Source organism: Puma concolor, chromosome A2 (genome assembly GCF_028749965.1).
Source record: "Puma concolor isolate L17-30 chromosome A2, mPumCon1.1.hap2, whole genome shotgun sequence".
In the NCBI taxonomy this organism is placed as follows: domain Eukaryota; kingdom Metazoa; phylum Chordata; class Mammalia; order Carnivora; family Felidae; genus Puma; species Puma concolor.
The window spans coordinates 79,455,687-79,471,475 of NC_141668.1; the positions used below are offsets into that span (position 1 = coordinate 79,455,687).

General features: G+C 37.5%; 1 protein-coding gene across 3 annotated transcripts in view; it reads left to right on the forward strand.

Moving 5' to 3' along the window:
* The window catches only part of ELAPOR2 (endosome-lysosome associated apoptosis and autophagy regulator family member 2), a 184,950-nt gene that overhangs the window by 119,186 nt on the left and 49,975 nt on the right, over positions 1–15,789 (forward strand). For all 3 annotated transcript variants that reach the window (XM_086696794.1, XM_086696795.1, XM_025929776.2), the window contains 3 exons: positions 468–556; positions 10,823–11,003; positions 12,889–13,017. In XM_086696794.1, the coding sequence (XP_086552920.1) occupies positions 468–556; positions 10,823–11,003; positions 12,889–13,017 (399 nt within the window). The remainder of the gene's footprint in view (positions 1–467; positions 557–10,822; positions 11,004–12,888; positions 13,018–15,789) is intronic.

Below are 15,789 nucleotides of genomic sequence, written 5' to 3' on the forward strand. Positions count from 1 at the left end.
CAGTATTGAATGGATAAAATACGACTTACTGCCCTTTGTGCATGACTTTTCCATTTGTAATTTTTTTCTGTTCTACACCCTACAGGGAATTATTTTGGATATATTTATACTAATCTAAAAAAAATCAGATTGTAATTTTACGTGATTTGTTGGCATAGAGATGTACTTAGAAAATTTTACTTTGTTGCAGATTTACAGTGTTCAGATAATAATGGAAGAAATCTAATGTCTTCTTGGAAAAATTATATGTTTCTTGTGTATCATGGAAACATGTATTGCTCCAGGGTAAATAAAAATACAGGCCTTTATTTTCCTTAGGTCTAGCTAGTTCTTCCTAAATTCCTTTAGTGAGGAAGGTTATTTTTAATTTTTAGTTGTCTGCTTTTTTTTGTTTTGCTTTGATTTTTGCTTTTACTGAGAGTCACAACATACATGACTCATTTCTGAAATGCATTTTTATGTTGCAGAGGAAGGGTCCAGCGAATGTATGGAGCGACCTCCCTGTACCACAAAAGATTATTTCCAGATCCATACTCCATGCGATGAAGAAGGAAAGGTATATAGGCTGTATTCAGTCAACTGCATTCCGTTTTAATCCAACCCTCTTCCCAATTTGAGCAGACTCTACTTTGTTGGTGAGAGACTTAAATGAGTTGATTTATAACACATGTCTGTAAGTGGTATGGCGGAAGTTTAAAAATGTAGATTTTGAATCCTGGTGTCCTGGCTTTGATTTCACACTATTACTTATTAGTGCTGTGGGCCAGTTACTTGCTCTAAGTCTGTTTTTTTTTTTTTTTCCATCTGTACAATGGGGCTGATTCCTACCTCATAAGGCCACTCAGAGAATGCATGAGATAGTCACTTTAAAGTTCTTAGCATAGTGTCTGGCACCTAGTGAGTGCTCAATAAATTACTGCTATTCTTAACAGGAATTTTTTTTTTTTTAAATAAATAATAGGATCAGGGGGAGCACAACCTTTAAAACGTGTACTATGACTCCCAGGATGGAAGCATCTTATTTGGTTCCTCAGTAGGTTTGATCAATAAAAGCCATGCAGCCATAGGCACATTCAGTTATGGCAGATTATCATGTAATTGCATTTAGAAAACGCAAAGTAATTACCATACAGATGGCACTTAGCCAGAGGAAGAATGCATACATGAACCCTGCAGTTGATGTGCTGTTCTCTTTATTACAGTTAGACTGTATTAGCTTATGTCTTGGAGAAACGGATTCAAGTGGCTGCAATGCAGCATTTTCTTTGTGTTTACATCTTTGAAATAATGGCATTTAATTAATTTTTTTTACACATTTATTTTAGAGAGAGAGTGCAAGCAGGGGAGAGGGGCAGAGGGAGAGAGAGAGAGAGAGAGAGAGAATCTTAAGCAGGCTCTATGCTCAGTGCAGAGCCCAACGTGGGGCTCAATCCCACGACCCTGGGATCATGACCTGAGACAATAGTTAGAGTCTGATGCTTAACAGACTGAGCCACCCAGGCTCCCCCGTGGAATTTCATTTCTTGACCTAGTTTGGAGAATACACATAGATGTCAGTATTGCTTTTGTTTTTAATTTTGTATCCGTAGTTTCTAGTCTGTACTTTTTATATTTATGTTATTATTACTCTTGCTCTTAGTCCTAAAATTATTTTAAGAATTGACTTTTGGGGCGCCTGGGTGGCGCAGTCGGTTAAGCATCCGACTTCAGCAAGGTCACGATCTCGCGGTCCGTGAGTTCAAGCCCCGCGTCAGGCTCTGGGCTGATGGCTCAGAGCCTGGAGCCTGTTTCCGATTCTGTGTCTCCCTCTCTCTCTGCCCCTTCCCCGTTCATGCTCTGTCTCTCTCTGTCCCAAAAATAAATAAACGTTGAAAAAAAAATTTAAAAAAAATAAAAAATAAAAAAAGAATTGACTTTTGAATACTTAAGACCAAGCACATTCTAGTATTTACAGGAGAGTCATTACTTAGAATAATTCAAGAGAAGGCCAATTTACATTAGTTGAAAAAAATTTTTTAAGTTTATTTATTTGTTTTGAGAGAGGGAGAGAGAGAGATGGGGAGAGAAAATGAGCAGGGCAGGGGGCAGAGAGAGAATCCCTAGCAGGCTTCACACTGTAAGCACAGAGCCCATCGTGGGGCTTGACTCCTTGAACTGCAAAATCACGACCTGAGCCAAAATCAAGAGTCAGACGCTTACCCAACTGAGCCACCCAGGCACCCCTAAATTAGTGGAAAATATTAATAATTATATGTATTATTTTTAATAAGTATATGTATTATTTTTAATAAGGACAGTAACTCAAACAACCCTTAAGTTAGAAGGAGTTATAAAGTAATATCTTGATGGCCCTATAATAGTGGCCAAACAAAGGGTATTTCCATTTAGAAAATACATGTAGAGAACTACATGTATGTTGAAAGTAATTTGAAATAATGGTACTTAACTAAGTTTTTTAAAACTAAACTTGACTTATTTAAGTAAGGTGAATTGAATTTACTTTATTGTATGTATAGTAATCACTAATTCAGCATTACTGAAGCTTATGTGAATGAGATCCACAAATGGTTCTAGTCTTGGCTATAATGAAAATATTTAAAAGTGCTGTTTTTATTATGTCAACAAGTAGTTTTTTGTCAGTGAATACTGTGACAAGATTTAGTTGACCTGGGCCAAAAGGAAGTAAAGCTATACATTAAATGTAGAATGCACGGAACACACACACACATCTGTGCACACATATGCATGCCCCCATAGGCATGTTGTGTTGACACATTCACACAAATTGCTTTCTTTGTTGAGTCTGGGTAACCCCTGAACATGTTCTCAGTGTAGAACAACACATTGTACTAGCATTCCATAAACCCAGTGAATCTTTAAAAAGTGATTTGAGACTTATTGCAAGATAACAATGTCTTGCTTCAGAAGTAAACAAAAACCAAAAGGAACTTAATTAACAGGTACAATTAATTAATTAATTGGTGGGGAAATAAAGATTGCACATGTGAATTTGAATTTTTTTTTTTGTTTTTTGTTTCAACATTTTCATTTGTTCTGGTTTCATCTTTTAAAAAGGTATTTTAGGGGCACCTGGGTGGCTCAGTCGGCTATGCATCCAACTCTTGATTTCAACTCACGTCATGATCTCACGGTTCATGAGTTAAAGCCCCTGCATTGGGCTCCCACTGATAGTGTGGAGCCTGCTTGGCTCCCTCTACCCCACTTGAACTTGCACACTTGTGCTCTCTCTCTCAAAATAAATATATAAAGTTTTTTTTAAAAATAGAAAAGGTATTTTATTCTTGCTTGGCTCATCCTGGTGATTTGCTGGTGGTTTAGTGATGTTTTCAGGTTGTTCAATGACTGTGGCTCTTTTTGTCCTGTCGTATTCTCTTTGATCTTATTTTCCCCTTGTGTGGAGAGGATCCTCAAGGAAAGCAGCTACTGATGTATACAGACTTTTGGACATGATAATTTATATGACGTAGAAATGCCCAGGTTTCTGTATTCATTCTGAAGTTTAGTTATTTGATTGCTTCCTTCCAATATGGAACATTTTTCAGAAATATTTTAATTAGTAACTGAAACCGTTCTAATCCTGATTGAGAGACTGATTAACATCATGAAAAATGTGGAATGTCCATTCATTCATTCATTTATTCAGTGAATCTTCACTGAGCACTGGTTATATACAGAGTGCTGGGTGATGAGGGCAGAGCCAGGGACAGGCAGAAGAAGAAGGTAAATGTCTTCCTGGATTGTAGGGCAGTGGTTGTCAACTTTTTTGTGTGCATCAGACTCACCTCGAGGCTCCCATCCCAGATTTTCTGTTTCAGCCGATCTGGGGTGGGACCTGAGAATTTATATGTATTTTTTTTATTTTATTTACTTTTTTTTAAAGTTTATTTGTTTATTTTTGAGAGGGGCAGAGAGAGAGAGAGGGAGAGAGAGAATCCCAAGCAGGCTCCACGCTGCCAGCACAGAGCCTGACACTAGGCTCAAACTCCTGAAATCGTGAGACCATTATGTGAGCTGAAACCAAGAGTTGGATGCTCAACTGACTGAGCCACCCAGGTGCCACAAGAGAATTTATATTTCTAAGAAGTTCCCAGGTAATTCTGATTCTTCTGGTCTAGGATCTCAGCAGTTTGAGAACCACTGGTTTGGATTTCAGTGGAATAGAGATAGTCTGTCAAAAAAACCCAAAAACTATTATTTCCAATTGTGATTAGTGCTACAGGAAGAGAAGTCTGAGTTTTATGGGGATCTGACCTAGCCTGAGAAGGCTTCAGAACTGTATGAAACCTCAGGCCCAGGTATGGAAGAAGAGCATTTTGGGAAGAGGAGCAGATTGGTGAAGATCTGATGTTGGAGGGAGCATGGTGTGTCTGAAGAACTAAAGAGATTTGAGTGAGACTGGAGTGTGGGGATGTGGGTAGGGGGTTGCATTAGCTGCAGCTAATGGCATAGTTTCATGCCAGAAGAGGGAGGTTTCATAGTGGTGAATTAACTTGAAATTTTTGTGTATGTTTTGTTTCAAAATGTTCAGAGCCCATTTTTTAAATATATTAAGATATACTCATATGGCTGCATGCAAGCCCATGCACAGATTCATTGCTGGAGATTTGAACTTAAAAACATCTTCACCTTGCTAATGGCCAGGTAGTCATCGAGAGAAGGCATCTTGTAATGTTTAGCAACATATTTGAACCAGCTTCTCTGATCTTCCAATGGCTAAGATAGGGAATTGTGGACTAAATGATCTGGTTAAGAGGATATATGGCTAACTGAGGAACTGTATGTAAACGTCTGACTTAATAAATGGATATCGACCAGGAGTGTAGTTGATATTAACTGGTAGTGTAGTTCGTATCATGTATTGGCTGTAGGAATATAAATTTAGCAAACTAATTATATATATCCTATGTCATACCAACAAGAATATGAGTACATGTGAGTTATTTTCAACATTTGATTTAAAAATCCTCAACTTACATGAGGATATTAGGGATAAGTGTGTTGAACTGTAAATCAGTAAAGCTGGGGAGAATGACAAAAGTAAAATTTAGAGAGACCTCAGTGTGCTTGAACAGTGAGCTCAAATGACCAAGTGTTGGTGCTTATTGTGTTAAAGTCTCAGATATAAAAGTATTTAGAAAAGAGAAAACATGAACTTGCCAAAAATATTTCAAAGAGAATCCAAACTTTAGAACCTGGCTTACCAAAGAAAAAATGCAATAGAAATTTAATGGGGGAAAAAACTCCCCAAAATATGAAGGGTACTTAGTTTTCAGGTAAGTAGGTACATAGTTGAAAAACAAGTCCCCCACTTGTTTATCCTATCCACAAAGGGTGTCCCAGGTCTGCTTGCAGAAGTTAGAGGGATGAGATGATTTTGTTAGGGAGTCAACCACTTACAGACAAGGCTTAAGCTTTTGTTTATTTTGGGTAACAGAGCTAGATAGAGTAACTTTATTATTATTATTTTTTTGGTCTTTTATCTCAGGGTAAATGGTAGTTCCCTCCCATGCTCTGACCATGGGATGCGATACACATTTCTTCTGAATGGGTTGCAAAGCAAAGTGTCAGTTTTGCTTCCACACTTGGAGATGATTGACAATTCTGTCGATGAAATTAAAAGATACTTTTCAGCATTTGGGGTGAGTGGAAGAGGGCAGGAGCCTCTTGACTCATATGACTGGGAATTCAACCCAGAGCCAACAGCTTTATTAGGACGTTTTTCTCTTGATCTTCTCATTGGTATTCTTGGCACAGTTTGCTTTCCTTCAGAGGCAAGCTCATTCCTGTGGTACCAGATGCCTGTTGGCTTCTCCACTATCATCCTCACAGCTTTTGATCAGAGGGAGGCACTGAACAAGTTTCAGAAAAGACTCTTACTAGTCCTGCTTGAATCGTGAGCCAACCTCAGACCAGCCATTCTGTCCACTAGCGTGGGATACTCTGTTTGGACAGCTTCGTTCACTGACTGATCCCTGTGGCTGGGCAGCTGGACTGTATAACTCCCTTTTCCTCTCAGTGTCACACAAGTCAGTTCCTAAAGAGGAAAAGATGATATCTCTTACCACACTGAAAAGAGAGTGATTCTGTGCAGTTTCACAGAACTCTTCTGCTCTTAAATAACATGAATAGACATGGCAAGGTTGTCTTCATATACTGGGAATTGCCACAGAATTTTTTGCATACCTCTCCTGATAGTTTCATCAGTGGTCATAGAAGGTTTGCTAGTGTTTTGGTATCAGTTCACTTTATTGCAAACACAGTTCTTGTAAAGATGACTGTTTCCTTCGCCGGACTCTCAGCTTCCTGTAGACAGAAATGTGTTGTTAATCACTTAAAAAGAAAAAAAAAATCTCTAAGCCTAGTAGAGTACCTGGAATATAGAAGATAATGAAGCATGTTTTGAATTAATTCATAAATAAGAGAATTAGTAAGTGAATGAATGATTAACACAGTTACAGAGTTGTGTTCTGTCCTTGGCAAAGGGCTCAAAATAATTTTGACAAAACGGGAAGAATCTAAAGTAGAGGGGTCAGGATATTAAACTCTTTGATAGGAAATATGGTTGAAGTTGCTGGTAATATTTTTTCAAGTTGAAGAAAAGACACCATGGGATGGAGGAATTTTGGTCATCTTTCTGACATTTTCTGCTTGTCCCAAAGAGATTTCATCTCTTTGAATATCCATTACATCTCATGTTTCAAATGATGGTGGTGACAATAATGATAGTAATAGAAATGATGGTATTAATAGCAGAAGCATCTGTCATTTACACAATTGCGTGCACACTCTGTGCATGCATGTGTATTCAAACATTGCCTCTAATTATTTTTCTGAACAGCTATGCAATTTAGACATACTCAGTTTGTAGATGAGAAAACTGAGGCTTGGTGAAGTTAAAGTAATTTCCGTAAGGTTATAGGTAGCCAGAGCTAGTAAGTTTTAAGGCTGGAATTCTAATCATGTTTGTTTCCAAATCCAATGCTTTTGTATTCTCTTCAAGTATTTTCTTTTTTTTTTTTTTATGTTAAAGTAGTTTGTGAACCTGTCTTATCATTATTAGACTGTAGCCACCTTCAGAAAAAAAAAATTTGTCTTATTAATATTTAAATTCCCCACAGTACTTTCTCCCAGTAGGTACTTAATGAAAACTTCCTTAATAGTAAGCTAAAGCATTAGGAGGGAAATCGTAGAAATGAAGAAATAGACTTTTCTGTGTTATTCCATAAGGCAGAATTTGGGCGACTTTATAGAAGGTAAATTCCATTGACACATACTGTTCTGATGTTTTGTCATAGAGGAAACTTACTGCCAGGGTTAGAAGGGTGCCTGGCAGGACAGGATGGTTTAGAAGGAAGCCTTGTTGAGAGGGGACATTAGACTGTGCAACTTAGTCATCTCTGAGGCTAGGAAATTGGTGGAATTTGTCTAGTATTTTCTTTGCCCTTTAATGAACTTCAGTGTTCTAAGTTATTCCAAATGCTCACTGTCTCTTACTCAGTACTTGTGAATTGTATGGCAAGGGTAAGATGTAGGGGACATTAAAATATAGGGTATAAAGGGATATGGGTTTTATAACTGCCTTCCTTCCTATATGGCTTAAGCAAGTCAAATATAATTGGAAACTCTGTTTCTGAATTAGGATGACGGGAAAAGACCATGGCATTTCCCAGTGATTAAAGAGTTCTAAATCTGTATAAAATAAAATTTCATGATAGTCTTCTTTAAAATATTTTTAACAGCTTTATTGAGATGGAATTCTCATATCACACAATGTATCCATTTAAAGCCTTAGTTCAGTGTTTTTAATATTTTCACCCCAATCTAATTTTAGAACATTTTCTAAAGCCGGAGCTAGAACGTCCGGTACAGTGTTCAATCCCCAGAGTGTCTTCCACATAAAGGTAGAAGAGGACCCAAGCTTGGATGCATTTAGAAAGGGGACAAGGACATAACCACAAGGGAAAACAGAAAACATTAGAACTTTCACAGATAAGGAATCCAGGTGAATGCTGGTATGTAGTTGGGGAGCTGGGCACATGGTGAGAGCGTGTGTGGGTGTTGAAAAAAAATATTTTAAAGGAGACTATCATGAAATTTTACCTGATACAAGTTCAGAGCATGTCTTTGAAGGAGGGGTTGGACACAACTTGGCAGAATGGTGTGGGCATGTTGGAGAGACAAAGTGATGAGGGCTCAGTGTCTCACCCCTGGAAAAGATGGAAGGTTGGAAAAGGCAGGAAGGAGAGTAATAGTCTGCCTAGTTGGGAACATACAAGTTAGAACATCATAGGAGCAGAAGGCAGTGAGGCTGGAGTAGCGGTTGATAGACTTTTAAAGACCATGGAATTTAGCTCTAATGAATTCAGCCAGTCTACCAAGCCCTGGTGCTTCTGTACAGGGACATTTGCAGGAAGAAAGTTGACAACTGTGGACAAATCCAGTCTCAAAATCTGTCTAAATTTAGTCTTCCCAGTCTTGAATTTTATTTTGACATGAGAATTGATACCTCCATGTATTTCTCTAAAAAGTATTTTATTCCTGCGTAATATAGTCAGACACTATAGATCTTCTCTAATCTTACTGCCCGTTTGATGAGTTTTGTTTTATGAGGGGTTTTTTTTTTTCATAAAATGTTTCATGATTTTGTCTCAACTTGCCAAAGAATGAGTTGATTGTTGGTTTTTTACCTGTGCTGTGAGCCATCTGGCACTCGGTATCATTTATATTAATTATTATCTTTCCCCAGTCAGCTCCACTTGAGAGCATCTGTCCCCATTAGAAAGGGAGGCACAGAATCAATCTGCCATGTGAAGCAAGAGGCTTTGTGAACAAAACTTTTCCTATAGAGCATTCGAAATTTGGCTTCTAAATGTTTACATTTAAAGATAGTGCACATTTTCTAATTTTTAAACATTTACTGTGCTTGGATTGAAATGCAGGTGGTCAGCTGACTTGGTCAAAAATATATTTGCGTATTTTACTATTTTTACCCTAACCCAACTGGCTCTTCTTGACTAGTGTTACTTTACTGTTAACTAGCTGTGTCTAATTCTTGGGCAAGTTGTTTCACGGTTCTTATCCACAGCTTCCTCATTTATGAACTTGAGGATAATAATACTGACCTCCCAAAGTGGTGGGGAGGATTACGAGGTGAGCCCCCAAAATCAGTGCGAATGCTCAGGTTAGCACCACCCCACCCCTCCTCTCACGTGGGACCCACCTATTTTCAACAGTGCGGTAGGTCATACCTAACGTGATGGAATTTTAATGAATGTCCAAATAGGTCAGCGAATTTGTGAATTGATTGGGTTGAAAATTTGTTTTCTATACATGCTGAGCCAGAATTCTAAAAAGACCATCCCCCAATATAATGATGTTTCATTTGCTTCTATTCTCAGAATTTTAGACTCCCCCTTTCTTCAGGGGAGTGGAGAACCCCTGCGGGATACAGGATCTAGTTTATTATCTTAGCTGTTGAGGAAGTTTCAGCAGGAGCGGCCATCATTTTACAGATGGGAAGAGGGAGGCATATGGGTGCAGTGGCTGGTTAAACTGTATCATGATGTGGGCCATAAAATGAATGCAGGAAGAGAGAGTTGTAAAAGGAAAAACATGTTATTTATAGTTCTGTTGAGACAGCTACCTTTTAAACCTTTTTCTTAAGCGTCCTTCTTCAGATCAGGTAATTTGCTCTTCTGTAAGAGAATACTTGAGAATAAAACTGAGTAGTCTAAAGGATATGCTATATAATTTTTTATTAACTGGAAATAACCATAGACAAGTACCTTTAATTTTGTTTCTCCAGCTTCAGTATTAGACTTATTATTGCAAAAATTGTTTTAAAGGAGAAAGATTCACTGGATTATATACCTATTGAAGGAAACTGAGTCTCTTTTTAAAAACTACAGTTATGAAAGAAATGATTTTTCTCTTTGCATTTAGAATACCTTTTTTCCCCTTTACCGAGTATATTGATTTTGTTTGTGAATGGGTAACCCATTTAATATTTCTGGTTTCAAAATGAGAGTAATTTTATAACCATAACTTTCTGGGTTTGGCTGAGTTACAGCTATTTTGTTGTATTTTGTGCTGTGTAAGGGTGTATGTATGTGTGAGAGAGAATATGAGAGGATGAGGTCTAAAAGATGACTGTCTGTTAAAGTAGAGGCTGTGTTAGCCATAATGTTAGAAGTACCTGTAACAGGGCCCAGAATTAGAAATATTTTAGGTATGGCTCTTGAAGATTAACATCAGGTAGACAAAGATTCAGAGAGCAACCACATGTATTTGTGAAATGCCATAGTCTTCTTAAAAAGATGAATCTGTTCTTTTGTGATCACGTTGTGCTAAGCCTGGTGTTATGTGCTGGGGGGTGAGGGGGAGGAAGAGGGCGGTGGAGATCTCCAAATGAGAAAAGTAGTGTCTGAATAGAAACATATGTTGGTTATGGAATAGAGCGAATGAGTAGCTAGAAGAGTAAGGGTTATACTCATGTGTCTATATTTTAAAGAGGAATTCCACAATGAGGAACTTGCTGTATGAATGAGGTAAGGCCACCTGTAGCTCATAGTGAAAACATTTGGAAGTAACAGTCATTCTCCCACCAAAGGTTTTTCTTGTCTCATTTTGTTACTAATGTTTTAGATTCTTTTCAGCTGGCCCTTCTATCACTGTGTGACTCTTCCTAGGCTTTATGTTTAACACTTTTTGTTATTGGAAATTTAAAGGAAAGATACAATTTTATATCACCTGCAAGTTTTGTTTTGTTTTGTTCCCTACCTCCCCCTTTCCCCCCTCCCAGACACAAATTATGTACAAGTGGATAGAGCCCAAAATCTGCCGGGAGGATGTCACGGATGCTATTAGGTTGCCCCCTTCTGGAGAGAAGAAGGATTGTCCACCTTGCAACCCTGGCTTTTATAACAATGGATCATCTTCTTGCCATCCCTGCCCTCCTGGAACATTTTCGGATGGAACAAAGGGTAGGATGCCAATTGGTCAAAGAATTGGACCTTTAGCCAAATAATCTTGCTGGACTATTGTGACCTTGTTAACTGTTTTTATGGAAGACTTATAAAACATACTTATCTCAGGAGAGTTGAGAAATATTATAATGAATTAGGAGATGAGGTCTTCTTTAGCATACCAAGGATAGCTTTCTAGGGGCATCTTGTGTAATATGTGTAATATTCTCTTAATGGGATGACTCTTCCTTTGATATTGATAAAAATTCCACCATATTAACTGATTAAGGATAAGCACTCATTTTTTGGTGAGAGTGTACACATATGTGAATGCAAGCATAAAACATAACCTCCTCTAATTTACATTTTGTGCTATAATAATAGCAAAAATTGCTCGATCACATGGCAGTGAAAATAGTCTCTAAGTTGTTTCAGAGTGTACAGTTGGGAAAGTTTTAGTGTATATCGAATAATTTAGAAAATAGTATACAGAGTTTTTTAATTTTCATAGACAAAAATTAAAATGCATTTCAGTTATAGCCATCTCACTTGAATATAGCCATGCCATATATTTACTATCTAGAGCCTGTGATAGATGGCATAAGAAGGACTCAGGAGTCTAATTGACTTCATTTTGAATCCACATCCTATAGGTGACATTTAGTATGATTGATCTAAGTTACTTAAACCTTTTTTTTTTTTAAGTTTACTTATTTTGAGAGATAGAGAAAGCACAAGTGGGGAAGGAGTAGAGAGCGAGAGAGAGGGAGAATCCCAAGCAGGCTCTGTACCAGCAGCACAGAGCCCATCACAGGGCTCAAACTCAGGGACCGTGAGATCATGACCTGAGCTGAAAATTAGAGTTGGACACTTAACGGACTGAGCCATCCAGGCACCCCAGTTACTTAAACCTTTTGAACCTCAATTTTCCCATCTGTAAAATTGTGGATAATAACATCTAGCTCATTATCACTGACCAGGTTATGTAAAAATGTGTCCTATAGTAGTACTTTGGTATCAAGAAGTGTTTGCTCAGTAAATATTTCTCTCTACTGATGTGATTAATGCAAAGTGTGTTGGGCAAATTCGGAAATGGTTGGGAAGGATCCTTCCATTTCATTGTTGCAGATGTTAATTTGAATCAGGTTTATTTATAAACCTGCCTCTTTCCATATCTCTCAACAACTATGATTAGTTTTCAACATAGTGAGTATTTTGAATTTCAAGTAATCAGTCCATAATTACATGGTATAATACTCTGTTAAGTTTAATAAACAATAGGAAAGTTGAAATATTTCCTTGCTTGCAAGGTAGATGGAACTGATTCTAAGGTCACATATAAGATAACTAGTTTCAGATTACCCTTCTTGTGGAGGGTGATTTGATATTATCAGTTACTCTCAGATTTAAGGAAAAAGTAATTTTAAAATATTTCATATTTAGCCTTTTCCTTTTTTCATGCGAGTCAAGTGTATAGGGTAAACTATATGCAGAAATATTTTTTGTTGCAGATTTCTTTGGCAAAGTTACTCTTTTTTTTTTTTAAATGTTTATTTATTTTTGGGAGAGAGAGAGAGAGAGCACACACAGGGGAGGAACAGAAAGAGAGGGAGACACAGAATCCGAAGCAAGCTCCAGGCTCCATGCTGTCAGCACAGAGCCTGATGTGGAGCTCGAACTCATGAACCGCGAGATCATGACCTGAGCTGAAGTTGGATGCTTAACTCACTCAGCCACCCACGCGCCCCTAGAGAAAGTTATTAATTCTTAAGCGAATTGGCGCTCTAGTATCTCTCCTTCCCACTTCCCTTTTTGCTAATTAAAGTTTAGTAGTCCTTAGAGGAAGAGGAAGATGTCCAGATGTGGTTTAATTGTAATTGTTTATTTCACCTGTCTCTTGTAGAATGTAGGCCGTGTCCCGCTGGAATGGAGCCTGCGCTTGGGTTTGAATACAAATGGTGGAATGTCCTTCCTGGCAACATGAAAACTTCCTGCTTTAATGTTGGGAATTCAAAGTGTGACGGAATGAATGGTGAGTTCAGAATTCACCTACCTAATGAATGTATTTGGGTAATAGAGACTTTTGGACCCAGGTCTCTAAGAAACATACCATATATGGGTATGAGGAACCTCAATCTTATCAGTTGGCTACGTGTCTGTCTTCCAGCCCTCACATCAAAATAGTAAATGTGGTGTCAGAGCCAGTTGACTTTTCTGTAAGAATATGAACTATTTTGCATTTCTTTGGAGTCAGTTTTGAAGTAGATACTGATGATCATCATTTATGGTTATAAATACCAGAATAAGATCACTGAGGGATGTAATAAAACTTATGTCATTTGCCATTTTGAAGAGTAGTATGACAGCATTTCTTCCAGGATTTGTTGAGTTTGGCTCAGCACTGAGCTGTATTGAGAGGTGAAATCATCTCTGATTCCCCTTCCCTGTGAAATCTGTGACTGTGTGTACAAAATATGTATGAACCCTACTTACTGAAAACTTGCAAGTGTGACAGAATACTATGTAAGATGGTGGCTAAATTTTATTTGTTCTACAATTTTAAGACCCGAGAGAGGCTAGCACCTATTTGTTCTGCAATATTTGCTGGTTGAATGAGTGACAGTATCTATGTGTGTATTTTTTAAAATGTTTGTTTATTTTTGAAAGAGAACACAGGTGGGGGAGGGCAGAGAGAGAGAGAGAGAGATAATGGGACACAAGATCCGAAGTGGGCTCTGTGCTGACAGCCATGAGCCCTGTCTGGAGCTTGAACTCAAAAACCATGAGATCATGACCTGAGCCAAAGTCAGATGCTCAACTGACTAAGCCACCCAGGTGCCCCACCTGTGTTTATTTTTGAACTTGATGCTCGCAGTAGGTGTCACAAGTAATAGAGTTTTACACCAAAATACATCCTTTTACTTTTATCATCTCATTAGAAATTTTTATGAGCTCACTTTTTCTCCATTTTATATTTTGTTTTAAAAAAGTTCTTTATAGTTGCATCTGTTTTAAATCAGTACCTATCTGCAATAAATAAACTTGGGATGTGGGAAGTGAGGTGAATACATGAACACAAAGATTGAAAAGCCGTAGGTCTTTGAATAATGTTGGTTAAGCATGAGTGAGAGTGGGAAAGAAAAAGCCTTAATATATATTAAACATTATGAAATACTTTCTTTATTGACTACTAATCCCATTTCTAGGAAATTATCCTAAGAAGAAGAAACAATAGAGTAGTTATTACCTGACCATGAAGGTGTATGTTGATCCTGGATTGAATTCTAAGTTGAGGAAGTTAAGACCTATGGAGGAAAAATAAGATGGAAAGGCCAGGGAATTGAATGATTTCATGAAAGCATTGATAGGAGTGTGTGTATATGTGTGTGTGTGTGTGTGCGCGCGCGCGCACCTGTGTGTGTGTGTGTGTGTGTGTGTGTGTGTGTGTGTGTATTCATTTGTAAAGATCTTCTGGAACATTTAAAAAATTTTTTTAATGTTTTTTATTTATTTTTGAGAGAGACAGAATACAAGTGGGGGAAGGGCAGAGAGTGAGGGAGACACAGAATCCGAAGCAGCCTCCAGTCTCTGAGCTGTCAGCTCAGAGCCCAACATGGGGCTCGAACCAGTGAACCGCGAGATCATGACCTGAGCTGAAGTTGGACGCTTAACCGACTGAGCCACCCAGGCAACCCTATCTGGAACTTTTATTTGATCTTTTAGAGAATTTAGTCTAAGTCTCATGACACTACTTGATAGCCGCTTATTCTCTCCTTTACGTAGAGGCTAAAATTTATATTTTTGCTAATTTTCAGGAATATTCAGCTATTAATTTGAGAAATAGACATCTCTGCCGTATTAGTATGTGATATTAGAATAGCAAATAGTAATGTGAAAAATACAATACAAAAATAAAGATGAAAAGGTGATGTGTATTTTTGTGTCTGGACAGTTCAATATCAATCTTTGAGAGGAGTAGCATTGAAAAGAAGGGGGACCTTAAGTGAGAGGCCCAGGAACAGCCTGTTTCATGAGGTAGTCACCCAGTCACGGGGTTCACATAGATGTGTTTTGACCAGCTTGATTGTGTGATTTGGAGTACTTTGAGATTCATGTCTTGTCAGTCTGAGTTTTACACAGTCGTAGAAGAGATAATGCAGAAGTAAATCTTCATGTATTGGAAGTTTGTCTAAGAGTTACCTATAATTGGAGACAAGTTACTGTTTATCCATGAAGGTGTTCATAGAGCATTTTCTGTGGTAACAGAATTTGAAATGGTCAATCCGGCGATAGATGATGTTTATGAAGGTTATGCTGTACTAATCAGATGTTATTACAGATGTTATACAAGCATTAAAAGCATTACTAAGCAGATGTTATACAAGCATTAAAAATGGCAGTCATACGGAAAACACTTTGACAATGTTTCAAGAATTTTGAATGTTCCTATTCTCCAACCCATTAATTCTATTTCTGGGAATTTATATGAGGGAAACATTGTGAAGATGTGAAGAGAGAAATTATGGAAAAATACGTTAACTTTAGTGTTACTTAGGAGAAAAACTAAATTTTCAACAATGGGATATAATTAAATAAAATTATGTTGTAAGCATACCATATATTATTGAATCATTAAAATTAGATGGGGAAATGTTTTTAATATAATAATAGAAAAATCAGAAGACATTGCTAATGAAAAAATCAGAAAATAGAGTAAATAGTAAAATCTAAGGTCTATTTAAAGTGTGTACTAGAAAAATGATTGAAAAGAAATACATTGAAATGTTAAGAGGCCATCACTTGG